This window comes from Bufo gargarizans, chromosome 2, assembly GCF_014858855.1.
Source record: "Bufo gargarizans isolate SCDJY-AF-19 chromosome 2, ASM1485885v1, whole genome shotgun sequence".
Taxonomy (NCBI): domain Eukaryota; kingdom Metazoa; phylum Chordata; class Amphibia; order Anura; family Bufonidae; genus Bufo; species Bufo gargarizans.
This window is the reverse complement of record NC_058081.1, coordinates 649,230,043-649,256,453: the sequence shown is the minus strand read 5'-3', so window position 1 is coordinate 649,256,453 and position 26,411 is coordinate 649,230,043. Positions and strand designations below refer to the sequence as shown.

The 26,411-nt window shown below is 41.1% G+C and overlaps 1 protein-coding gene across 1 annotated transcript in view; it reads left to right on the top strand.

Moving 5' to 3' along the window:
- The window catches only part of LOC122926257 (usherin-like), a 236,257-nt gene that overhangs the window by 19,940 nt on the left and 189,906 nt on the right, over positions 1–26,411 (top strand). Inside the window, exon 3 of the mRNA XM_044277632.1 lies at positions 24,120–24,255. Coding sequence (XP_044133567.1) covers positions 24,120–24,255 — 136 coding nt within the window. The remainder of the gene's footprint in view (positions 1–24,119; positions 24,256–26,411) is intronic.

The following is a 26,411-nucleotide window of genomic DNA, read 5'->3' as shown; positions in this document are numbered from 1 at the left end:
AAAAATCTTTTTTTACCAGGAAATCTCTAAGCCCCTGTTACACGGCACGATATTCAGGACAATTACTGGAAACAAGTGTTCATAGGAGCGCTCATTCCTGATATCTGGCTGTATAATCGTGCCGCCGATCAGCTGATAAACTAGGAATCACTGGTTTGTCGGCTGATTTGCACACTTTATCAGGATGAAAGATGTACAATTATCGTCAGCACATCTCACCGTGTAATCAGGAATGTGCTACCAATAATCCATAGTGGTAGTGATCATTCCTCCCCAGTCACTTAGCATTAGCCTGTGTAATAGGTTGATACAAATAAGCGCTGATTAACTTTTTTTTGCGGCACCTAGAAATAGTGCGATGTGACAATGCGGCCCCCAGACCAAAAAAAAGGTTGTGCGCCCCTGCTCTATATTCTTTGCCGAGGTCATTTTCACACCTTCAGGAACCCTAAAGGGGCCTACCAGTTCTCGCCCCATGATTCTGTCACAAAACATGACTCCACCACCTCCTTGCTGAGGTCGTGGCCTTGTTGGGACATGGTGGCCATCCACCAACCATCCACTATTCCATCCATGTGGACCTTCCAGGGTTACACGGCACTCATCAGTAAATAAGACTGGTTGAATATTAGTCTTCATGTATGTCTGGGCCCTCTGCAACCGTTTCTGCTTGAGAGCACTGTCTAGGTTTATGTACAACTGCAAGCCTCTGGAGGATCCTACACCTTGAGGTTTGTGGGACTCCAGAGGCACCAGCAGCTTCATATACCCGTTTGTTGCTTTGTAATGGCATTTTAGCAGCTGCTCTCCGATGAATTTGTCTGGCAGAAACCTTCCTCATTCTGCCTTTATCTGCACGAACCATCTGTGCTCTGAATGAGCCACAAATCTTTTCACAGTACGATGATCACGCTTACGTTTTCGTAAAATATCTAATCTTTTCATACCTTGTCCAAGGCATTGCTTTATTTGACGCTTTTCGGCAGCAGAGAGATCCCTTTTCTTTGCCACATTGCTTGAAACCTGTGGCCTGCTTAATAATGTGGAACATACTTCTTACTTAGTTTTCCTTTAATTGCGCTCACCTGGCAAACTAATTATCACAGGTGTTTGAGATTGATTTCAATGATCCAAAGAGCCCTGAGACACAATACCATCCATGAGTTTAATTGAAAAACAAAAAATTCCATCTTTATGAAATTTGAAGGCTATGTATAGAGATAAGCGAATTTCTTAAAAGTTTGATTCGGCTGATTCGCCGAATTTCACCAAAAATTTGCTTCATGGTGAATGACTTTGTCACGAAGCGCATGTTTTTGTAAGTAGTGGGTGCAATAAAAAGGGAGATGCGATAGCGCCACCCCCATCATTGTACCCCTTAGATGCCGCGTTCATACATGATCGTGGCATCTGAGTGTAAAATGAACAATAATTATTATTTTTTTAATCAAACTTACCACCTCCATTTGCTCGCGACCACCGCCATCTTGCTTGAAGATCTCGGCCAAAATCTTGTGCGGCGCGAGATTACATCATCACGCCGGCTAGCATGGTGACGTATAAAGTATGACATACTAAAGTGAATCAGGAGACTTAGGGTGACATTTATTAAGATTGGTTTTATATGCCAGCTGGTGTCAGGTGTGCCCCAATTATTAAGAGGTGCACACCTCTTAATGGTTGTGCCAAATCTCTGCCTTTCATGTACCAGATTTCAGTAAGTAAGTAGGTAAAAAGTAAGTAAATGTGCAAGGGCCACCTCTTCGGTATGCCTACTACCTTTCCCGTGTTACCTACTTTTTTAAAAGTGGTGAGCATGCCACAAAGCCGCCAAGAAGTCCCATATATTATTGTATTGCTGCACAAAATATCGCTGCTTATCCACAGTAGTAAAATCCAGACTGAACCGCTTACGGTCTGTAATTCCCACATGCAGCGTTACAATTTCCCAGGGTGGTGAATGCGTGTAATCCGCATGGGGAGTGAAGACTTTCATAGGGATTACTGGCCACCTTTAAATATATCTATTTCTATGGATTGGAGTAATACAGAGCGTGCCTTCCTTATCCTCTTACACAGTAACGGCTTTGAATCTGCTATTGTGTCTGGAGAGGAGCGAGGACATAACAGCACAAAGGTTGCATCGCTTCCATTGTATGAACATACCTGCAATTAAAGGGGCATTCCTTTTCGAATAAATATATTTACTCCTTTGATTTGTCCTCATGTATGAATTTATAAGGGGTTATCCCATGAGTAATGTAAAAAATGAAAATGATGACAATCTTTTTCTAACAAAGCCCTGTACCTCACATGGATCCAGAGATCTTCCCATTCTTTTCTCCAATCGCTCTGCTAGATTTATTACAAGCTGGTAGCTCAGGGGGTGAGTCCTTTCTCAGGAGGCGTGTCCTTTCTGCTGCAGTTCTCTCCCTATCACAGCTCATGAGGCAGTTGAAGGATGGAACATGTGTGTCCAACTCAGTGAGCCGGACAGAGAAATAAGAAAAGACAAACAGCAGGTGGCGCTATACAGATACATTTTATTTAATAACTTAGCGTCTATACTAAAATTTCAATTACATGTAATTACAAAGGTATTCAGATCTAGGTGCTGGTTTAACCCCTTAAGGACTTAGGACGTACCGGTACGTCATGTTTGCCGAGTCCTTAAGGACCCATGACGTACCGGTACGTCCTAACTTTAAAACTACATTGCGGCGGGGGTTAATCGGAACAGGATGTCCGCTGAAATCATTCAGCGGGCATCCTGTCACAACGACGGGGGGTGGGTCATGTGACCCCCCGTATCGGCGATCGCAGCAAACCGCAGGTCAATTCAGACCTGCGGTTTGCTGCTTTTACCTGCGCTTGCGGCGGCGATCGGCGGTGCCATCGGGTCCCCATGCGGCTGTAGGGGGGACCCGATGGCATGGAAGGCAGCGCGATGCCTTCCTTAGGCATCAGTGCTGCCTTATGGTGACGAGGTTGTGAGATCCAGCCCCCTGGAACTCACCGGCCGGAAGCTGTATGAGTAGTATTGGAATGCATTGTAAAGGGGATTAGTTCAAGTCCCAAAGTGGGACAAAAATTTTTATAAAGTTTTCCCCCCAAAAAATTAAAGTTTCAAGTAAAAATAAACAAAACAAATAAAGTTAAACAAAATTAGTAAAAAATAAGGGGAAAAAAGTATACATATTAGGTATCGCCGTGTCCATATCGACCAACTCTATAAACATATCACATGACCTAACCCCTCAGATGAACACCGTAAAAAATAAAAACTGTGCTAATGGTCCGCCTATCATAGACGGTCACACTTTATCACAAATGGCGTGGCGTCTCCGCCGGGGCTCACCCGCTCAGAGGCAGCACGCCCAGATAGGAGCCACAGACACAGCCGTCACCATGAAGCGACTCTGCATCCCGGTCCCCATCATGAGAAAGCCATCCAATCACATACAGACTGTATAATATCCAGTGTACACAAATACATGGCCTGTAACAAGAGCCATCTACATTGGGCCAAAGGTCCCATAATACTGGGAAAAATATTAAAAATGTATAATGCAGGGTTACATATTGTCTGTGTCATCATATGTCCCAATGTAATTACATGCATGTATCAGTAAACACTAGAGATAAATTATGAGAAATATTTTTCCACATATCCATAATCGCCAATCCGGTCCTGGTGTCTTATAGCTTCCAAGGAGGTAATTCATTGTAGAACAGATTTGCATATCCATCTATATAAAGAATAAATAAAACAAAAAATCAGTTATTGGAATAAATCCAATAATTGCACATGTAAAACCCATACGAGAGAGGCGAGCAACGTTCAGGGGGGGGGGGGGGACAAAGGCACTTTCTCAAGTACTCTGAATTTCAAATCACGCTCACAATGTCCTGCCTCCTTAAAATGTTTGGGCACAGGTAAATCCAGCCTCTGTTTTCTTATAGTATATCTATGTTGGTTTAGGCGTGTTTTAACATCCCAAGTTGTTTCACCAACATACCACAGGTTACACGGACATGATAATAAATAGATCGCATATGTAGAACCACACGTAAGATATTGTTGAATTCTGATTGTTTTACCAGAGGCTGAATTTACAAAGGAATCACCTCTAATCATATAGGGGCAGTTAACGCAATTGCAGCACGGATATCAGCCCTTGCGTGTAGAGCTGAAATACGTGCTGCAAGCAATTTTGGAGGACCCAACATCAGCCCTGACTAATTTGTCTCCTAAGTTACGACTCCTGCAAAAGGAGCACAAAGGGGGGACCCTGAATTCCTCTATATTGTCAAAACCACTGGCCAATATCGACCAGTGTTTCCTGACAATAGAGGGAACTTGGGGACTGCTGATACAATAATCCGTGACAAATGGAATCCTCGACATCACAGTCTTAGACCTCCTTGGGTCACCATCCTTCATTCTGATTTTGGTTTTACTAATACTGTAAGAGATGAGCCTCTTAGGATAGCCTCTAGTCTGAAACTTAGTGGCCATTTCTGATAGTCTGCGGTCCCTAACCGGGCCGTCATCAACTATCCTGGCTCACCATGAAGCGACTCTGCATCCCGGTCCCCATCATGAGAAAGCCATCCAATCACATACAGACTGTATAATATCCAGTGTACACAAATACATGGCCTGAAACAACTATGTATTATGGCTTGACAAAGGCTCCATGGGGTGAGCTGAAACATTGCTGTTACCACATGGGTGATTAAAATACCCTTTTTTCACGGATACTTGAGTGCCGCCTTGGCATTTTTTACACATAGATAGATAGATAGATACAGAGAGATAATAGATACATACATACGTACATAGATTTATTGATAGGTAATAGATTTATGGACAGTGCACCAATTGACAGATATTTGTAAAGATAGATACAAATATATATATATAGATAGACAGATAATTGATAAAAATAAATATTATCATCCATTTTCAATATATAGATATTAAAGATAGATTATATATATATTTTTATATTTTTAGGACCGTCCTGACACCCCTTTTTTTTCACAAAAAATATCTAAAATTACAGTAATGATCATCATTATAATTAGAAATGAGCGAATTAATGAAAAGTTCGATTCGGCTGCTTCACCAAATTTTACAAAAAAATTTGCTTTGTGACGAATTACTTCGTCATGAAGTGGATTTCTTTGTTAAGTAGCGGGTGCAGTGACAGGGAGTGGTGATTGTGCCGCCCCCCGTTATTGAACTCCTCGGATGCCGCTGATTGCAACATCTGATATAAATAAAAGAGTGTAAAATTTAAAATAAATAAATAAATAAAATCATACCTATTTGATCCATTTGCGACAGGCCGTCCGCCGCCATCTTGCTGGAAGATCTAGCACAAAATCTTGCACGGCGCGAGGTGACCTCATCACACAGGCTGGTGTGGTGATGTCATAGGTCGCCGCGCATGGGATTTAGGCAAGATGCCAGCGGCCGGCCCATCAAATGGATCAAGTAGGTATGATTTTATTTTTTTACACTATTTCAGGTTAAATTGATTCACTACCATGAAGAACAAGGAAATTTGGCTTTGTGGCAAAATTTAATTTATCCTGAAATTCGGATCAAAGTCCACTTCGTGGACTACGATTCGCTTAACACTAATTTTAGTTATAAATAATTAGATTATAGATAATTATAGATAAATAGATAGATAGGAGATAGAAATGAGATAGATATGAGATATATAGAGAGATAGAGAGATAGATAGATAGATAGATAGATAGATAGATAGATAGATAGATAGGAGATAGATAGCTAGATAGATAGATAGATAGATAGATAGATAGATAGATATGAGATAGATAGATAGATAGATAGATATGAGATAGATAGCTAGATATATAGATATGAGATATATAGATAGATAGAAGATAGATCCATTTGCGGCAAATAAGAGCTTTTATTTTTTTTTATTTTTAGGACCATCCTGACACCAGTTTTTAACACAAAAAAATCTAAAATTACAGTAATGATCATCCTTAATGCACTTGTTAAAGAGACTGACTATAGCGAAAATTGATAATTACTACTTTTCTCTTTAATTACATTCATTAATTATGCATCCTGTGTTTTAAGCCACCTTTTCAAAGCGTCTTCATCACACGACCACATTATACATTAACTATTCATTATTACACAGTGACTGGGGGAGGGGGTCTCCTCGGTGAAATATGCAGGTTATATCTAGAAAATCAGATAGGGCTTAATGAATTTCCATTGTATGGACATAAAACTGATTAAACACAAGCTGTTTTAGAAGTTTTCCTGGATGTGTCAGATTGATGTGGCTTTTCTGGGTTCACTGTCGAGAATTATAAAAGTTGGTCTTTTTTGTCGGCTTTCTTTTGCCTGGTCGGATCAGTGTAACTCTGCCGCAGCCTGGCAGTCAGGAGCACGTTAAAAGCTTTCGAAAGAAAGTTCCAAATCAAAATGCAAAGGGTGGACCATCGGCGTATTACTCTCCAGAGAGCGGCATGCTCTTAGAATGCCTATTGAAATCAGTATTATCATTCCGATACTTGTCAAATATGAGTCATTTTCCAGTCCAGGCAAAATTTCTTTATAAATCTTTAAATCCTGAGGTTCTTTCAAGAAAAGGTTAAGGGACTTGTGATTTAATGAAACTCCTTTACATCATAACTGTTTGACTAGCAAGTGCTAACTTGTCCTTTGAAACCGCGAGACAGTGGGTGGAGCCACCGCCTGTATTATTAATGCTACATGACGCCACATTATCAGTTGCATAATGAGGATGCTACTTATTTCTTCCAATGTTGGAATTTGACTTAAAGAAACACTTCAGGAAAAAAAAATTACCTCTATAATCCAGTATAGGATATTAATGAATAATGTAGAGGTTCTAGTATGTGCCTTGTGTATATCCATTTTAGTTAATGTGCTATTTATGGTTTGTCTTCCATCACAATTACTTTTTCCCTTCTGTTTTGGTTCCCCTAATGCAGCCTACATTTCCCATTCCCCTACTTTCCTATGTCATGCAGCCTCAGCCTGTCTCTACAGCCTCCTGCTTGTGATAGGGTTCTAACTGTCAGTTCTTACAAGCAGGAGGTAGGGAAGAGCAGTGTGAAGATTCATCTAATAGAATACACTGAAGGTTCTGCACACAGGACACACACACAGGTGGAGAGGGAGTGTAAGTCAGGAAAAGTTTATGACTAGTGATGAGTGAAGTACTTAAAAATTCAATTCGGCTGCTTCACTGAATTTTACAAAAAAATTTGCAAAGCGCATTTCTTTGTAATAAGTGGGTGCAATGACAGGGAGCAGTGATTGTGCTGCTCCCCGTCATTGTACCCCTCAGATTCCGCATTCATCGCTGATCGGGGCATCTGATAGCAATATTACAGTGTAAATTTTTTTAAAAATTCTTAAATTTACACTAACCCTCATCCATTTGATCGCAAAGAGCTGGCCACTAGTGATGAGCGGCAGGGGCTATATTCGAATTCGCGATATTTCACGTTTATTTTGTAGAATATTCATCATATATTCGCAAATTCGAGATTATTTTATTGAATGTAAAAAATCGGCAATCTAAAAATCGAGTAATGTGAATTCGTAACACGAAACACAGGCGTAGGTCACTTTGGCTACATTTTTCAAGCTGCTATGAAGTTTCCTGAGACTGGAGAAAATGGTTGGCACGGCAGAACATTACAATAGCTTTATATGCAGATAGAGTCAAGTGCTCCAATATATTCGCGATTGTGCTAATCGGCAGTGATTAGAATATTTTTTTGCACTACGTGCAATTTCAGATTTTAGCAAGTCTGACTACAGATTACTGATTGGTGCGCTAAGTATTGTTGTGAACTTGACATTGCTTCCTTCTCATTGGCCCACAAGCAAGAAGCAGAGAGGAAACATGTGTTCAGATGGAAAAAAAATGCCAAATATTCGATATGACAAATATATAGCACTATATTCTAAATATTCACAAATTCTCGAAGTGGTGATATTTGCGATAAAAAATAGCTTTTTAGATATTCGTGCTCAACACTACTGTCCACTACTGTTGATTGTATATCCAACTTGAAATCTCACGTGGCCCGTGATTACATCATCACGTCGGCCGGCGTGGTGACGTCATATGTCACTGCACACAGAATTTGGCGCAGGATTTTCAATCAAGATGGCGGTGGTCGGCTCTTCGCGCTGAAACGGATGAGGTAAGTATGATTTTTTTCTACTTTTTACCGCCATTCAGGGAAAATCGATTCATTACCACGAAGCATGTCGGCTTTGCGACAAATTGAATTTTCCCAGAAATTCTGATCTAATTCAACTTCATGGAGTTCGTTTCGCTCTACACTATTTATGACTATTCAGCTAATCATTTTATGGACTCATGATATCTTCAACAGCACTATATGCACAGTGAATTCCCAGTTTACATTCACCAGCAGAAGTTTCGGATTGATGGATGTGGTCTATCAGTAGCAAAAATAGTCCAGTAACAGCCATAGTCTAGCAACAGGAGGTTGGCGGAATTATCAGACATGGAGAGAACAGCACAGTCCAAAGCAAGCCAGTGTCACAGCTGTAGAAAGAAAAATGTAAAAGCAATATAAGGGCAGTGAGAGTAACAAAGTCTAAAATGAGTTAAAGCCAAGGCTGTGGGAACACAGGTCTCAGCATTTCATGGGCAAAGAAAGTAACACAAATGTTTTGAACAAGCAGGAGTTAAAGATATGAAACCACAGATTCAGCAATCCAAAGTCTTGGATTTATGGTGGTGATGTAGCAGTAACAGGCAGAAGTTGTGCATAGGAGGTCAGCAGAAGTATTAGGGGTAAAGAGAATAACAAAGTCCAAAGCATGTAGAACCAAAATTGCCAGCAAACCAAAGGAAGCGATAATAACAAATCCTGAAAACAAGCTGGAATCAAAGCTGTGGGACCACAAATCTCAGCAATTCAAAGGCAAAGAGAGTGTCAAAAGTTTAAAAGTTTTTAACAATCCACGAAAAGACACAAAACCACAGGTTTCAGCAAGCCAAAGTGTGAAGCAATAAACCAGTCAAAAAGACGTCCAAAAGTCAGTAACATGAGACAATAAGGAATTTGTTGGATTTAACACATAGCGACAAACATTAAGCTTAAAATCAGGAAAACTTGGCAGACTAGGACATAGTTGCTGCATATGACATCATCTTCCAGCACTGGCTGCATTGGCATCCTAGCACTGCATAATGGAAGAGCTGGACTAGAGTCTGGAGGAGGCTGGAAACATGGAACATCCAACCTGAATCCTGAACGGATGAGTAACACGTTGTTTAAGAGGAAAGAAAGTGGCACCTTTTTTTCTAATGTTGATTCACTCCTTTAAAAATAAGTCCAAAGCCTTATGATGCATAATCACTACCAACATATGTGCAACTCATGTAAGCTTGTACCTCCATGGTACCATACACTAGCAAACATGGAATAGGGGAACAAAAGTGGTCATGTTGGCCTTGTCTCCTACAATACTGGAAGTTATGGATTGAAAAAACATGCAGTGAGCCCTCCTCGATAGAAGATAGTGGTCAAGACCAGAGGTGTTGTCCACCAGTGATTGGCTGAGCGGTCATTGCCTATGTGTCCAGAGGAACTGTGAAGTTGAGACCTGCAGGTCCTGGAAATGATGAAATGAGAGTGACTTGGATCAGTTAGATGAGTTTTTGTTTTTTTTATGCCATTCTGACCCCAAATATTGGCCAGACAAACCCAAGCTTGCTGAACAAGTTGCCATTCGTGATCAGTGTAATCAACCCTGGTATATAACAAGAATTTTAGATGAGATAATTAGTATCTCCATACTACAAAGAGTATTATATATGAACTAAGAATGAGGAGATCGATTCTACTGATTTAGAAATACTATGCTCTCACTGTTAAATATTTTAAAAAATTCTGTGAACCTTCAACAAACCGAATCTTCAGAGGTTGTCTTATCTCTAATATGAACCCTACTCTTCACAACCTACTTCCCTAAAAGTTGTTCTAGACAGAGGTTGGGTATGATGGAATAATTAAAGGTACTCCCAATGGCCATGCTCAGACCTAAGCTGCAGAGCATGCAGAAGAAACTGTCCAGCATGGTCATAATCTATGGACTACTCAGCTTGGGGGCCCAAGGCAATCTTGGTGTGTTCTTGTCACGGATGTACCAAGACATACGGACGTCCCCGCGGCAGTGGGTGACAGAAGATCTGTGAGACTTGCAACACGTGCTTTGATCTGACAGGTTTCCTTGTGGATCATTAGGTGTATGTGTTGTTTCTGATACTGGCCACACCTCTAACCTCCAGGTGTTGCTATTGTGGTCTTTTAACTTTCCTTATTTATAGTTGCTTCTCCCACAATGCTGTGCGGTTTATAGCTTCAGTGGTATCTGTGGTCTGCTGGTGTTTGATTCTCGGCTGAGTTCCTGTTGCTGCCATAGCTACTGGAAAGTTAAGTGTTTCCTTTCCCTTTTGCATTTTGCTTTGGTTTTTCTGTGTGTTGTTTTTCCCCTGCCCTTTGTTGTAGGCCTGAGGGAGACTCCTGTTTGTCCTTCTTTTTTGGAGGAACAGGTAGTCTTAGTCATGTCACTATCACCAGGGTCTTATAGGGTGAGTTAGGACTCTAGGTACTCCTGCGTATGAGCTCACCTACCTTTGGGGTCTGTTCATACTAATAGCCAGTCAGGACTATGGTGGCTATGGATTTCACTAGGAGGTGTCCTTCTTTCTTCCCTTGCTTTCAGGTTTTGTTCCTTATCCTTCTTCTTCCGATGTGGTGTCTCCCTCCCACACCCGGGCGTGACAGTTCTAATGTTCTCTACACTGTCAGACTGAGTGTTATAGACATGAGACCCAGTTTCACCAAAACTGACAGATAGATAAATAGATAGATTCAACACAGCATATGATTGCATCTGAATGTACATTCTTCAGAATATAATATTCAGTTTACACATTCTGTTCAACCCATGCATGAAACCAATAAATCCAATGTACCATGCCACTTTAGTTGTAGTCTTCCATATTCACAAATTGCTATCCATACCCCTCCAGTAGTGTGTTCTAAACTCAAAAGAATATATTTTCTCTCGGATACTACCAGTTAAGCAACACCTACTGCCACTTGGATATGGTATTTTATAGATCGATTGGGCCTTCACTGTGGATATAGATATCAAGGGTAATTTCTTATGTCCATTTCTTCATCTCTCAAGTAGAGTTATTGCGCGGTCTAGCCTTTCTTGGTTACCAACATTAATATAAATGCTTCTATCAGCAACACCGTGCAGGTTCCAATAGATCATGGGGTTCCAGACTTCCCAAACATCATAAAGCACCAACCTTTTATTATTTGTAATCTATGATAACTGACCGTAGAACGGCCGGTTGAATTTTGTTTCTTTTTTTTTAATAATATTTTTATTTTTTAGTTATTCAAAAATTCTTGTTTCCAAAAATATATTTTTTATTATATCAAAAACTAAGAAAAAATTACAATAATAATCTTAGTTTTTCAAAGGTATACTTAAACTTCTAAAAGAACATTTTTATTTTGAATGATATGACAGGACTATCACAAGAGTGTTTCCCGCTATAAAGAAACCTGCTAAAGAATTATTGCCTTTATTAGATTGGTGACAGTGAGCTTTAGCAATACATTGCTAACTTCTGTCTCTCTGCGGAGACAATTTTCTTTTCTTAAATAAACTGTCATGCTAGTGTTAATATATTGTTTGCTCCCTCATACTCTGAGAATACAGCTGATATAAAACATGTATATGCTGCATTGGTAATGGTATCTTTAGTGTAGTTGACTTGAACAAATGTGTTTCCCTCATGGCTGTGTTAATGTGATAAAGAAAATTGGCTGTTCGTCAGGATTTGGCTGGGTAAAGACAGTGGTGATGGTAGCACAATCCTTTTTATGCATTAACACCACTGAGAAGTTTTCCTGAGTTATATTTCATACTGTATGTCTCGTCGCCGCACAAAGATGTTGTAAAACATGAGATAATGTTGCAAATAACATAGCAGGATGGCTGTATCTTTCATAATGATAACAGTCGAGAGCTCAATGACAGTAACAGGCCGTAAAAAATATTGATATTTAATAATATTACAGAAAAATACAATTCCAGGAGCAGTTGTTATTTTTTATTATGTTTATTTATTTTTTAGTTTCTTTATTTAATAATATGGCCTAAAATATAATGCCGGTATCACTTTTTTTTATTTTTTTTATTTTGCTTGTTTTTAAATTTTTCATTTAATAATATTATATGGTATCAAATTTCAAGGGCACTTTTTTAAAATGTTACTCTTATTTTTTTTTATCCTTCATTTAATAATATTGCATATAATATTATTCCCTTGTCATTTTTTTTATTTGCTTATTTTTGTAAGTCTTCATTTAGCAATATTACATGACATAAAAGTCCAATGGCACTTGTATTTTTCAGATTTTACTTTTACTTTTTAAATCCTTCATTTAATAATATAGCATAAAATATAAATCTGAGAACATTTGTTATGGCTTTATATTTTTATTTCGCTTGTTTTTTAAACATTCTTTATTTAATATTACATGAAATACAATTCTGATTGCACCATTTTTTTAAATTATATTTTTGTCTTATTTTTTTTAAATCCATTATTTAATAATATTGCAAAAAAAAAAATAAATCTGAATAAAGGGGTATTTGGAAAGGCTGGCCTCCATAGCAAATTTTTTAATAGGTCCCCATCCATTGAGCATTGATATTATACACCAAAAAAACACACTTTGAGTGCATGAGGCCTAAATCTGTTAAAAGTAGCACTGTCTGACCCGATAATACCAGATGGCTTTAAAAGAAGAGGACTGTGGAGGATGTGCTGCATTGATTGTGTGCCAAGGGGGACCCCGTAGAAGCTGCTATTTGGCTTTTTGCAAGTTGCTCTTTAATTTACTAATACTACATATACAGTCATGGCTGTAAAGTTGGCACCCCTGAAATTTTTCAAGAAAATTAAGTATTACTCACAGAAAAGTATTGCAGTAACACATGTTTTGCTATACACATGTTTATTCCCTTTGTGTGTATTGGAACAAAACCAAAAAAGGGAGGAAAAAAAGCAAATTGTACAAAATTATTGGCACCCTTTCAAAATTTTGGATAAATAAGATTGTTTCAAGCATGTGATGCTCCTTTAAACTCACCTGGAGCAAGTAACAGGTGTGGGCAATATAAAAATCACACATGAAAGCAGATAAAAAGGAAAGAAGTTCACTTAGTCTTTTCATTGTGTGTCTGTGTGCGCCACACTAAGCATGGACAACAGAAAGAGGAGAAGAGAAGTGTCTGAGGACTTGAGAACCAAAATTGTGGGAAAATATCAACAATCTCAAGGTTACAAGTCCATCTCCAGAGATCTAGATTTGCCTTTGTCCACAGTGCGCAACATTATCAAGAAGTTTGCAACCCATAGCACTGTAGCTAATCTCCCTGGGCGTGGATGGAAGAGAAGAATTGATGAAAGGTATCAACGCAGGATAGTCCGGATGGTGAATAAGCAGCCCCAAACAAGTTCCAAAGATATTCAAGTTGTCCTGCAGGCTCAGGGAGCATCGGTGTCAGCGCGAACTATCCGTCGACATTTGAATGAAATGAAACGCTATGGCAGGAGACCCAGGAGGACCTCACTGCTGACACAGAGACATAAAAAAGCAAGACTACATTTTGCAAAAATGAACTTGAGTAAGCCAAAATCCTTCTGGGAAAACGTCTTGTGGACAGATAAGACCAAGATAAAGCTTTTTGGTAAAGCACATCATTCTACTGTTTACCGAAAACGGAATGAGGCCTACAAAGAAAAGAACACAGTACCTACAAGGAAATATGGTGGAGGTTCATTGATGTTTTGGGGTTGCTTTGCTGCCTCTGGCACTGGGTGCCTTGAATGTGTGCAAGGCATCATGAAATCTGAGGATTACCAACGGATTTTCGCACTGTAGAGCCCAGTGTCAGAAAGCTGGGTTTTCGTCTGAGATCTTGGGTCTTCTAGCAGGACAATGACCCCAAACATACGTCAAAAAGCACCTAGAAATGGATGGCAACAAAGTGCTGGAGAGTTCTGAAGTGGCCAGCAATGAGTCCAGATCTAAATCCCATTGAGCACCTGTGAAGAGATCTTTAAATTGCTGTTGGGAAAAGGCGCCCTTCCAATAAGAGAGACCTGGAGCAGTTTGCTAAGGAAGAGTTGTCAAAAATTACGGGTGAGAGGTGTCAGAAGCTTATTGATGGTTATAGGAAGCGACTGATTTCAGTTATTTTTTCCAAAGGGTGTGCAACCAAATATTAAGTTAAGGGTGCCAATAATTTTGTTCAGCCCATTTTTGGAGTTTGGTATGACATTATGTCCAATATGCTTTTTTTCCTCCCTTTTTTGGTTTAGTTCCAATACTCACAAAGGGAATAAACACGTGGATATCAAAACATGTGTTACTGCAATACCTTTCTGTGAGAAATACTTTATTTTCTTGAAAAATTTCAGGGGTGCCAACATTTATGCCCATGACTGTATATATCTCCGACAGCCCTTACAGGCTACATACACATGACCGTATGTGTTTTGCAATCTTCAAATTGCGGATCCGCAAAAAAAGGATGACGTTCCATATGGAATACGTTTTTTTTGCGGATCCATTGTAACAATGCCTATCTTTGTCCACAAAACGGACAAGAATAGGATATGTTCTATATTTTTTGCGGAGGCTATGGAACAGACATACAGATGCGGATTGCATATGGTGTGCTGTTCGCATTTTTTGCTGACCCATTAAAATGAATGGTTCTGCATTCTATCCGCCAAAAAAACAGAATGGACATGGAAACAAAATACATTCGTGTGAATGTAGCCTTAGTAATATGCTTCCAAGAACACTTGTTTTTTTTTGCTTACATATTTCTGCTTTATTTTATATTAGTTCATGAAATACAATATTGGAAGCATTTGTTATTTTTTTTATGTATTTCTTTTCTATTTCATTTACGTATTTATTTAATATCTAAGTATATTAATGTTTAATTTTAATTTTATCTATTTTTGCATTATGTTTTTATAATACATTTTTTGCTCAGACATTGTAAATTGAGGAGGCTAAAAAAGGAAGGCGCTTAAAAATCCTAAACAAATATTTACAAGCTGTAAATAATAACCGATGGACTTAATTTTTCACTTAAAGAGGTGATTTTCTGTATTGTAATGGTTTTTGAAAATGCCCAATTTACAGAAATTGTAGCTTGTAGCATCCAGAATGTTGTTTGGAATGTAATCTACAAGCGACATAATGATCCTCTAAAGCAATTTTGCACCCCTTAACTAATACATCTGCAGTGTTTATCCATGATCACGGCACCCGCTTGTCTGATAACAATCACAGATGGGAGACTATTGAAGTTTCTTTTAAGGTAATATATACCCAAGCATTAAGCCTACGCTGTTGAATGACTGTGTTGTGGGAGAAAAATCAGGATATGACAATCATGTAAATATAATTTGCTATTGCTGAAGATTTATTTTATTCTAATAGGCACATACTCTCCATTGATTGCTTCCAGTCTTGTAAAATATAAGTGCATAATAAACTAAAAAGTCATTATCCTTCTGTTGGGTTGATATCCATAAAAATGTCTAAATCCAACTTTTAATGTTTTTGGAGAAAAAAATAAGGTTCACTAATTTTTAGACCATTTAAAGGGTCAGACATCATATAGGACATGACAATCTCTTTCTTACAAAGCTAGAACCAGCCCTGTACCTCACATGGATCCTGAGATCTCACCATTCACTGCTCTAATTACTCTGCAACATTTATATTAAGCTGGCAGCTTAGGGGGCGTGTCCTTTCTGTAGCAGCTAACTCCCTATCATAGTTCAGGAGTGTGTCCTTTCTGCTACAGTTCTCTCCCTATCACAGCTCAGAGGACATGTTCTTTCTGAAGCAGCTCTCTCCCTATAATAGGTGTGTGTCCTTTCTGCAGCAGCTCTCTTTCTATCACAGCTCAGAAGGTGTATCCGTTCTGCAGCAGCTCTCTTTCTATCACAGCTCCGTAGACAGTGAAGGCCGAAACTGTGCATGTGCATCCGCCTTAGTGAGGTGAACAAAGAAATGAGAAAAATAGCAAACAGCAGGTGGTGCTGTACAGATACATTTTATTGAATAAATCAGTGGCTATGCTAAATTCCTAATTTCATGCAATTCAGATCCAGGTGCTGGTTTGAAAACTGTAGAATATTTTTTGTGGGACAACCCCTTTAATTAAATGCAGATTAAAGAAATAAATCTATAACTACAGGACCAGACTTGGGCAAGGTTAATTATTAACTTTATTTACAAATGCCTAAGTAGGCAAAGAAACCTATCTTGGCCCAAGTCAAATTAGTACTTCACTTTTATTCGGTATTCATTAAAACCTAACACTGGGTGTGTACATGGAACGCAAATTAATTGGTGTACAAACTATTGAAACAAAAAAGTTACTAGGATATTAAAAAGACCACTGTAATCAGTGTTGGCTTGGTGAATTTGGAGGGGACGTGCACAATCCCTGACTCCAAAAACTGAAGGGGCAAATGATTGCCCTGCCACGTCTGCAGTTATTAACTATGGCTTCGTCTAATTGCCTTGTTATTCAAGACTGGTGCATATGTAGTGGTGTAAGACTCGAATCGTCAAACCACCAGACAACTAAAGGTACTAACTGTCTGCTGACATTCAGTACAGACGTAGGCTACACAGCTATATCTCCCAAAAATGCCAACTGTTTATAATGTCAGTGAAAAAGCCGTAATCCAACCGGACTACTGGTGAACTATTAAACAGTGGGATAGTGACCGCATGTTAAAACCTAATACTGCCCCCGGACATGTTTCGCCAGTAACACTGGCTTCTTCAGGGGCAATGGGCAGCATTGAAACAATAAATGAAACAATAAATAAGTAGAAACATTATGAAGTGCTAAGTACATTTTGCCATTGTCTATTTCTACAAAGGGCGTATATAAAATTGTTGATCTATACTTTGGAAAGGCCATTAATGTTTAATGAGTGAGAGTCCAACCTCTGAGGTGCACATCAGCAGAATAAATGGAATTACGTGTTCCTGTTTAGGGTTGAGCGAACCCAAACTGTAAAGTTCAGGCTCGTACTGAACTTTAGGATTTTTGGACCCCGGACCCGAACCCGAACCTTTCAGTAAAATTTCGGTTTCGCTGTTCAGCGATTTAATGGTGCTTTTTGAAAGGCTGCAGAGCAGCCAATTAACAAGCGTTTAACTTGTGTGCCCTTAGAAGCCATCACAGCCATCCCTACTAATGGCAGCATGTGACCCAGCCTCTATATAAGCTGGAGTCACGTAGCGCTGCACGTCTCTGCTCTGATTAGTGTAGGGAGAGGATGCTGCTGCTGTGAGGGAGAGAATAGGACAGAATCTTTAACCTGAAGTGCTTATTAACCCTGCCCTGATCCCAGTGACCCAGAAAAATAACTTTTATCCATCTGTTGGTTGGGTGGGCGGCGGCGGCTATTTTATGCAAGTTCCGTGCAACTGCACAGCATATGTGCATTTGTGACAGTCAAATAGAAGCTTGAAATACTTTTTGGCAATACCCTCCATCTGGGGCCTATTTTTAGGCAAAATACTAAATTTTACAGCCCTTGCTTCATCTTTCAGTGTGAAATACAAGCGTTAGATACTCCTGTCATATTCTGTTATAAAAAAAACACCCATTTTGGGCAAAATACTAAATTTGCAGCGTTTGCTGCATCTGTGATTGTTAAATACAAGCTTGAAATACTGCAATAATTTTCTGGGTTTAAAAAAAGCACCCCTTTTTGGCAATACCCTCCATCTGGGGCCTATGCAGCATTAGTCAGTGTGAAATTTAAGCTTTTAAATAATGCAATAATTTTCTTGGTTTTAAAAAAAAACCTTTTTGGGCAAAATACAAAATTTTACAGCCCTTGCTGCATCTGTCAGTGTGAAATACAAGCGTTAGATACTACTGTCATATTCTGTTATTAAAAAAACACCCATTTTGGTCAAAATACTAAATTTGCGGCGTTTGCTACATCTGTCATTGATACATACAAGCTTGAAATACTGCAATAATATTCTGGGTTTAAAAAAGCATCACTTTTTTGGGCAAAAGACTACATTTTACAGCCCTTGTTGCATCTGTCAGCGTGATATACACCCGTTAGATACTGCTGTTATCTTCTGTTATTAAAAAAACACCCATTTTGGGCCATATACTAAATTTGCTGCCTATTTTGCATCTGTCAGTGTGAAATACCCATGTTAGATACTGCTGTTATCTTCTGTTATAAAAAAAAATACCCATTTTGGGCCAAATACTAAATTTGCAGCCTTTGCTGCATCTGTCAGTGTAAAATACACCCGTTAGATACTGCTGTTATCTTCTGTTATTTTAAAAAAAACACCCATTTTGGGCCAAATACTAAATTTGCAGAGAATGAGGGACGCGGCCCCGGTCGTGGTGCTGCTGGTGGAGCTCCTGTTGCAGGGAGAGGACGTGGTCGATCTGTTCCAGCTACACGCACAAGTGAAGCACCTTCCTCAGGTGCGAGTAGGCGACAGAACCTTCAACGTTATTTGGTCGGGCCTAATGCGGCTCTATGAATGGTAAGGCCATCCTAACTACGGATGCGTGGATCAGTACGCACGGTCCGGGACGTTATATCTCCCTAACAGCACACTGGGTAAATGCAGTCGTATCTCGGCCTGAGGCGGATAGCAGTTTGGCGCATGTCCTTATACCACCGAGGATTGCAGGGCGCTTCAGTTTGCCTCCTGTTGCTTCCTCCTCCTGCTCCGCTTCCTCCTCCTCTACCGCCTCCTCATCCGGTCAGCGTAACACCTTCACCACCAACTTCAGCACAGTGAGGCAGTTTTAAAACTTATCTGTTTGGGGGACAACCCCCATACCACGCAGGAGCTGTGGACGGGCATGGAACAACAGACCGATGAGTGGTTGGTGCCAGTGAGCGTCAAACCCGGCCTGATGGTGTGCGATAATGGGTGAAATCTCGTAGCAGCTCTAAAAATTACCCTGATATGTCTGAGCTGCTGCAGAAAGCGTGCGCGCTTTCGGCGTTCTCACCCTGCTGCTGCTCGCCTGTCAGCGCTGCAGCGTAACTTCAGCCTTCCCCCTTCCTGCCTCATTTGGGACGTGCCCACAAGGTGGAACTCCACCTTGCACATGCTAGCCATACTGTGCGAGCAGCAGGCGATAGTGGAGTTTCAGCTGCAGCATGCATGGGTGAGTCGCTCTGCGGAACAGCACCACTTCACCACCAATGACTGGGCCTCCATGCAAGACCCGTGTTCCTTGTTGCGCTGTTTCGAGTACTCCACCAACATGGCCAGTGCCGATAGCACTGTTCTCAGCATTACTATCCCAATTTTATGCCTCCTTGAAAAATCGCTTCTGGCGATGATGGAAGAGGATGTGGCACAGGAGGAGGAGGAGGAAACGGGAACATTTCATAGGGTTTCCAGCCAGTCATTCACTAGTGGCTCCGAGGGTGGGTTCCTGCACCCACAAATGCCAGGTACACAATTGTCCAGCCAGGGCACAGTTCTGGAGGATGATGAGGTGGAGGATGAGGAGGAGGAGATGGAGGAGGAGGAACCGTGTTCACTGTTCACGGCAGGGTGGCACCAAGACCAGCTCATGGCCATCACTGATGCGCGGCTGGGGGGATACAGACAACACAGACGATACACCTCCCACAGAGGACAGCATTTCGTTGCCTCTGGGCAGCCTGGCACACATGAGTGATTACATGCTTTAGTGTCTCCACAATGACCGCCAAGTTGCCCACATTCTAACTTGTGCTGATTACTGGGTGGCCAAGCTGCTGAATCATCATTACAAGGACAACGTACCGTCCTTAATTCCATCACTGGAGCGTGATCGTAAGATGTGCAAGTACAAGCGCACCCTGGTAGACGCGCTGCTGGTGGCATTCTCACCTGACAGCGGGGGCACAGTGGAAGCACAAGGCGAAGGCAGAGGAGGAGGTAGAGGTCGCCAATGCAGCTGGGGCACCAGCAGCACCTCAGAAGGCAGGGTTATAATGGCCGAAATGTGGAAAAGCTTTGTTAGCACGCAACAACAAACTGCACCACCAGCTGATATGGAACGTCTTAGCAGGAGGCAGCATTTCAGCAACATGGTGGAGCAGTATGTGTGCACACGCCTACACGTACTGAATGATGGGTCTGCCCCCTTCAACTTCTGGGTCTCCAAATTTGGCACATGGGCTGAGCTTGCACTTTACGCCTTGGAGGTGCTGGCCTGCCCTGCAGCCAGTGTACTGTCTGTACGTGTGTTTAGCACGGCAGGGGACGTCATCACAGACAAGCGCAGCCGCCTATCCACAGCCAATGTGGACAAGCTCATGTTCATTAAAATGAACCAGGCATGGATCCCTCAGGACTTGTCCGTACCTTGTGCAGAATAGACATGTATACCTGCACTAACCAGCCATTGTTATACTGCAGCGCAATTGCTCATTTCTGTATTTTTGACATTTCCCACTCTTTTGGGGTGTACCCTAATAAAAAAAATATATAATAATTTAAACCAAAAACCAGTGTTGGCTACCTCGTCATCCTCCAGCGCCGCTTCCACCCACACCGCCTCCTCAACCTCATATTCCATATGGACCTCCACCTCATACATCAAGATACATTTTTGTAATTTGTATTTATTTTATTTTATGTCATTTCACTAATTTGTCTGTTAGATTTTCGGGTCAAATTTACCAATTTTTGGCTGTGATATACCCCTGCTCTACCTAGTAGACAGGTTAATAAAGTTCACTAATTTGTCTGTTACATTTTTGGGTGAAATTCACCATTTTTGGCTGTCATAGCCTGTCTACCTAGTAGACAGGTTCATAAATTTCACAAATTTTTCCGTTACATTCTTTGGTGACATTTTACAATTTTTGCCATGAATAAACCCCTGCTCTGCATAGGTGACAGGGACCAAAAGTTTTAAAAATCATCTGTTCCATTGGTGGGTGACATTAACCCATTTCTGGCTATGATAAACCCCTGCTCTGCATAGGTGACAGGGACTTAAATTTCTAAAATTCGTCTTTAATTGGCCCTTTAATTCAATCTTTCTGCTTTAATAACTTGTTCCACATTTCCGCTCAATCACATTGCAGCCATTGACCTCCCTTGGATGTGGTCTCCCTTTCTCACACTCCCTCTCCGGCGTGGATCCCTGATTCGCCGCTAACCGTGATTAACATGGTACCCACAGAAAAGAACATCGAAAGTTGTTAGAGAAGATATCCAATTGGATCATGGACGTCACGGGGACGTGCGATCAGGCAGAAGTTATCTAGAGCTAACAAAGCGGCAGCAGGGCTTCTCCTGTCTAATGTATCCAAATCCAAAATACCCCAGTGACATTCCCTATAATTTTTTATTAATCATTCCAATAACAGGGCATCTTAAGAGTCCTGTATTGTTATTTATTGTCACTACCTCCCCAAGTCGGTAGTGGGCAATTGCCGTGCGCCCCCTCCTTTCATTCGATCCTTCCGCTTTGATAACTTCTCCCACATTTCCGCTCGATTATATTTAATTTCATACATTGACCTCCCTTGGATGTGGTATCCCTTTCTCACACTCCCTCTCCGATGTGGAACCCTGATTCGCCGCTAACCGTGATCAACATGGTAGGCGCAGAAAAGAACATCGAAAGTTGATAGAGCAGGTATCCAATTGGATCGTGAACATTACGGGGACGTGCGACATGGTGGGGCAGTATATGTGCACACGCCTACACGAACTGAATGATGGGTCTTCCCCCTTCAACTTCTGGGTCTCCAAATTGGGCATATGGCCTGAGCTTGCTCTTTACCCTTTGAAGGTGCTGGCCTGCCTTGCAGACAGTGTATTGTCTGGACGTTTGTTTCGCATGACTGGAGGGGGTTATTACAGGTTATATTTCCCAATGTTTTGGGGTGTACCCTAATTTAAACAAAAAAAATAAAACCAAAAAGCAGTGTAGGCTACCTCCTCATCCTCCACCACTGCTTCCACCTACACCGCCACATCCACCGCCTCCTCAACCTCCTACTCCATATGGACCTCGTCCTCCAAAATCAAGATTATAATTTTTACGTATTTTATGTTATTTTAAGTCATTTTACTATCTGCATTTGTTTGCAGAGCATTTGCCATGCTCTTAACCACAGTTTGATGCCATTTGCAGCCCTCTAGCCCTTTCCATGACTTTTTACAGCCATTTTCAAAGTTCGGGTCCCCATTGACTTCAATGGGATTCGGGTTCGGGGTCAAGTTCAGGTCAAGTTCGGGTCCCGAACGCAAACTTTTTTGTGAAGTTCGGCCGAACCCGTCGAACCCGAACATCCAGGTGTCAACTCTATTCCTGTTACTTTACAAAGAAGTTCAGTGCATATTGAACTCAATAACAAATCTATCTTTCATAAACTGAATTTAACCACCATTCACAGGAGCATAGAGATATTACACTAGCCGATATTTTTGCTGATAATTGCTAACGAATGTTCGCATGAACGCTAGTTAGCGATTATCTTGCAGTGTTAGGGTGAATGCACATGTTCAGGATTTATGTGCAGACAATCCACACTGAAATCTGCAGGTGTTAGCAGGGAAATCCGTGCTGTCAATCCACATCAATTGGTGTCGATTTGCACGAGTATTTTTTGCGATTTGGTGCGGATTTTACTGTCCCTATTTAAGTGAATGGAGAAAATCCGGACAGGAAAATAAAATAAATTGACCTGCTGTGGATTTTAAAATCCGCATTGTGTGCATGAGAATGTAAAATTCTCATAGAATACAATGAACAGTGTGTATTTTCCGCATGCAAATCTGCGCAGAAAATCCTCATGCAATACTGATCGCGTGCATTTAGCCTAATACTGCCACTGATTGCCTCGTTTATTAGGCAATTCAGATTTTTAAGCATGCTTAAAAATCAGAGCTTGCCAGCGGCAGATCGTGCTGTATAACAGCGACCTGCCGCTGGCAAACCAATAGTAAGGTCCCAAGCTTTCCCTAGTGGTGGCTACAGGAAACAGAATTTTAGAACTGAAAGTGGTTGTAGAAAACTTCACAAAGTAGCCAGACATGGTCTCAGAATAAAAAAAATGAAAACCTTTTTGGCTTTTTGGAAGGTTCCATTTCTAGCTCCAGGACTCCTTTTCCCAACGCACTGGAAGTATGATGTGCCATCTACATGCACGTTGAGGCTCAGTGGCCACATAGCATTCCTGCCATGTGACCACTGAGTCCATTTATTTCGATGGCAGCGGGAACATGCATGTAGATGGCAAGTCATACTACTGGAAGCAGCAGAGGAGAGAGCTGTGGCACTGGAACCAGGATTCTACGATCAGGTGAAAGGTGTTCTTTTTTTAATTTTGAGTCCCTTCTCTAACCTTTTTTAGGTCCCAGACAAACCCTTCAAGGGGGTACATCAATCAGCTATCTATGGCAGTCCTCTATATCCAAGACGCTACAATCCAGTCAAAGGTGGTCTTTTTTAGTTTGAGTCCTTTCTATAAAAAAAAATGTTGGTCTCAGACAACCCTTTTTAAGGGATACATCACTCAGCTAGCTCCAGCAGTCCCATGAAGAATGGAGTAGCAGTGTGCATATTCAACTTGCTGCTCCATTTATATGTGGACATGGGTCTCCTCTTCTTTTCATCAGTGAGGTTTTCAGTAATTGGACCCTCATCATTAATACTTTTCATCTACCCTGTGGATAGGTGATATGTTCCTCTATTGACACACCACCATTAACTCAATGGCTGTGTATAGGGAAACAGAGAAACATGGTGCAGAGTTTTAGGCTCAGATTTTAATACATAGAGTCTTCTTAACTCAAATAGTATCAGCTCATGAGATCTCCATCAAGAAAGGGCCATTTATAATTTCTGCATACCTGTATTGATATTTAATTGAATTCTCATTTTGTGACAGGTCCACTACACCAAGGTAGGCTTCTTCATCGATGGACCGGAAGAAGATCTAACACCATTCGATGCAAGATTTCTTCTTGATCCCATTTATGAACCTGCGACGGGGAGTTTTTTACGACTTGGACAAAGTATTAATGGTATACCTACCCATCCTACTTCTACAGGATTTCCAATACACCCAATATAGGAAACACCAATATTATATTCACATGCTGGAAGCATTTTACTTGACAGGTTGTGGTTTTGTGCTTGTGCTTGGAATACTATAAAAAAAAATGGAGAAAGTCAGCTCAGATGTCTGTGCACCTCTATCAAGAGCCATCATTTTATTTTATTAGAGCAAAAATTTGTGCTTGACTTTGTTTGTGTCCAGAACTATCTGCCCCCCACAGCACCAGCATTGGTATGTACACCAGTAATCAATCAGCACCCGCCCCCCCAGCAAGTACACCAGCTGTCAAAGCCCCCCATGCCCCTGACAGTGTCTTCAGAGACAATAATTCCCCCAGTAAAAAGGCCCCTATAGTGCCTACTATATTCCCCAATTATAATAATGTCCATATAGTGCCCAGGTAATAATAATGACCCAATAGTGACTCTGTATTAAAAATGCACCCTTGTTGACCCCGGTGATAAAAATAATCCCTGTGGTGTCCCAGAAATAATAATGCTCCCGCAGGGCACCCAGTAATCATATCTCCTATTGTGCCTCCAGAAATATTAATGCCCCCTATTGTGTCTCTGGTAATAATAATGTATCCACAGTGCCCCCCAGTAATATCCCCCCGCTACCTCCAATAATGTCCCTATAGCTCCCACAATAATGTCCCTATACTGCCCCTAGTAATGTCCCCCACTGCCGCAAGTGATGTCTTTCCACTTCACCCAGTAATATCCCTATACTGCCCCCAGTTTTGTCCTTCCACTGCTCTCAATAATATCCCTATAGTGTTCCCAGTAATGTTCGCCCCCCACTGCCCCAATAATGTCCTTCCACTGCCCCCAGTAATATCCCTGTAGTGACCCCAGTAATGTCCTTTCACTGCCTCCAGTAATCTCCCTATAGTGTTCCCAGTAATGTTCATCCCCTCACTGCCTCAGTAATCTCCCTATAGTGACCACAGAAATTTCCCCCCAGTCTTAACTCACTGGTAATGGGCCCGGCACTGACACTGTACTTCATGCCGGACCCCTGTCAGAGCGCTCTTCAGAGCAGAGTTTCATCCACTCGGTCCAGCATCTTTCAGGCCCTAGCACTGCCCTACTAGTAGTATTCATGTATGACACGGGTGGGCAGAGTCTGACTGAAGTTATTCCGGCTCCGTCCACCCACTTAGTTTGTGAATACTACTAGTAGGGCACCACTGGGGCCTGATAGATGCAGGACCGAGTGCATGGAACTCTGCTGTGGTAACCACTCTGACGGGGCCCACCATGAAGTACAGTGACAGTGCCGGGCTCCGTTACATGTGAGTGCAGCAGGCCCCCCGATCTTTACGCCCCAGCTTGTGTGCCAGACTACCAATAATTGTGAGCCATGAGAACCAATAGTGTGATCCCGCATATGCCAATTAGTAGGCAATAAAAAGTGCTCATATTATTCTGTTAAGGCTAGTTTTACACTTATGCTTTTACATCCGGCAGGCTGTTCTGGCAAAGGAACAGCCTCTGGTGTTTGACTATATGGCATAGCTGAATAGTGCCATGCACTGCCGTATCACGTTAAAAAAATATGCATGTATCAAAAATTATCTAAAACATATAAAAAGTAAAAAATAGAAAATATAAAAAATAGGGATGTTAGAGTGGTATGATAATACTTTGAAGGTCTTTACAGGTAGTGAGTGGAAGTATATAGTCAATGTGACCACAAGGGTATGGCCAAAAAATACTAATAATAATCAGTAATAGTTCTTGAGCACCTTACATGACAATAGACGGGTGAGCATCTATATAATTTTGCTTATTGGTGGATTATGGCTGGTGGTCTAGGGTTGAGAAGCTGTTACGTTCACTATACCTGGTGAGTTAGGGAAGTAATGGGGATAATGTCTGTATCCCTGTGGTCTAGGTCTACGAAGAGGTTAATTCCTCTGGTAGTCTAAGGTTTAGAAGCTGTTACTGTCAGGATACCTAATGGTCTAGAGCAGCAATGGGGTTAATGTCTCTTGGGCAGGAAGCTTTAAAGTTGTGCAGCCATGCTGTCACTCACGTTGAAGGGGACGATGGGTACTACTCATATGCACTGGGGCTTTCAAGATATTCTATGGCATCAGAAAATAGACTTCACCTA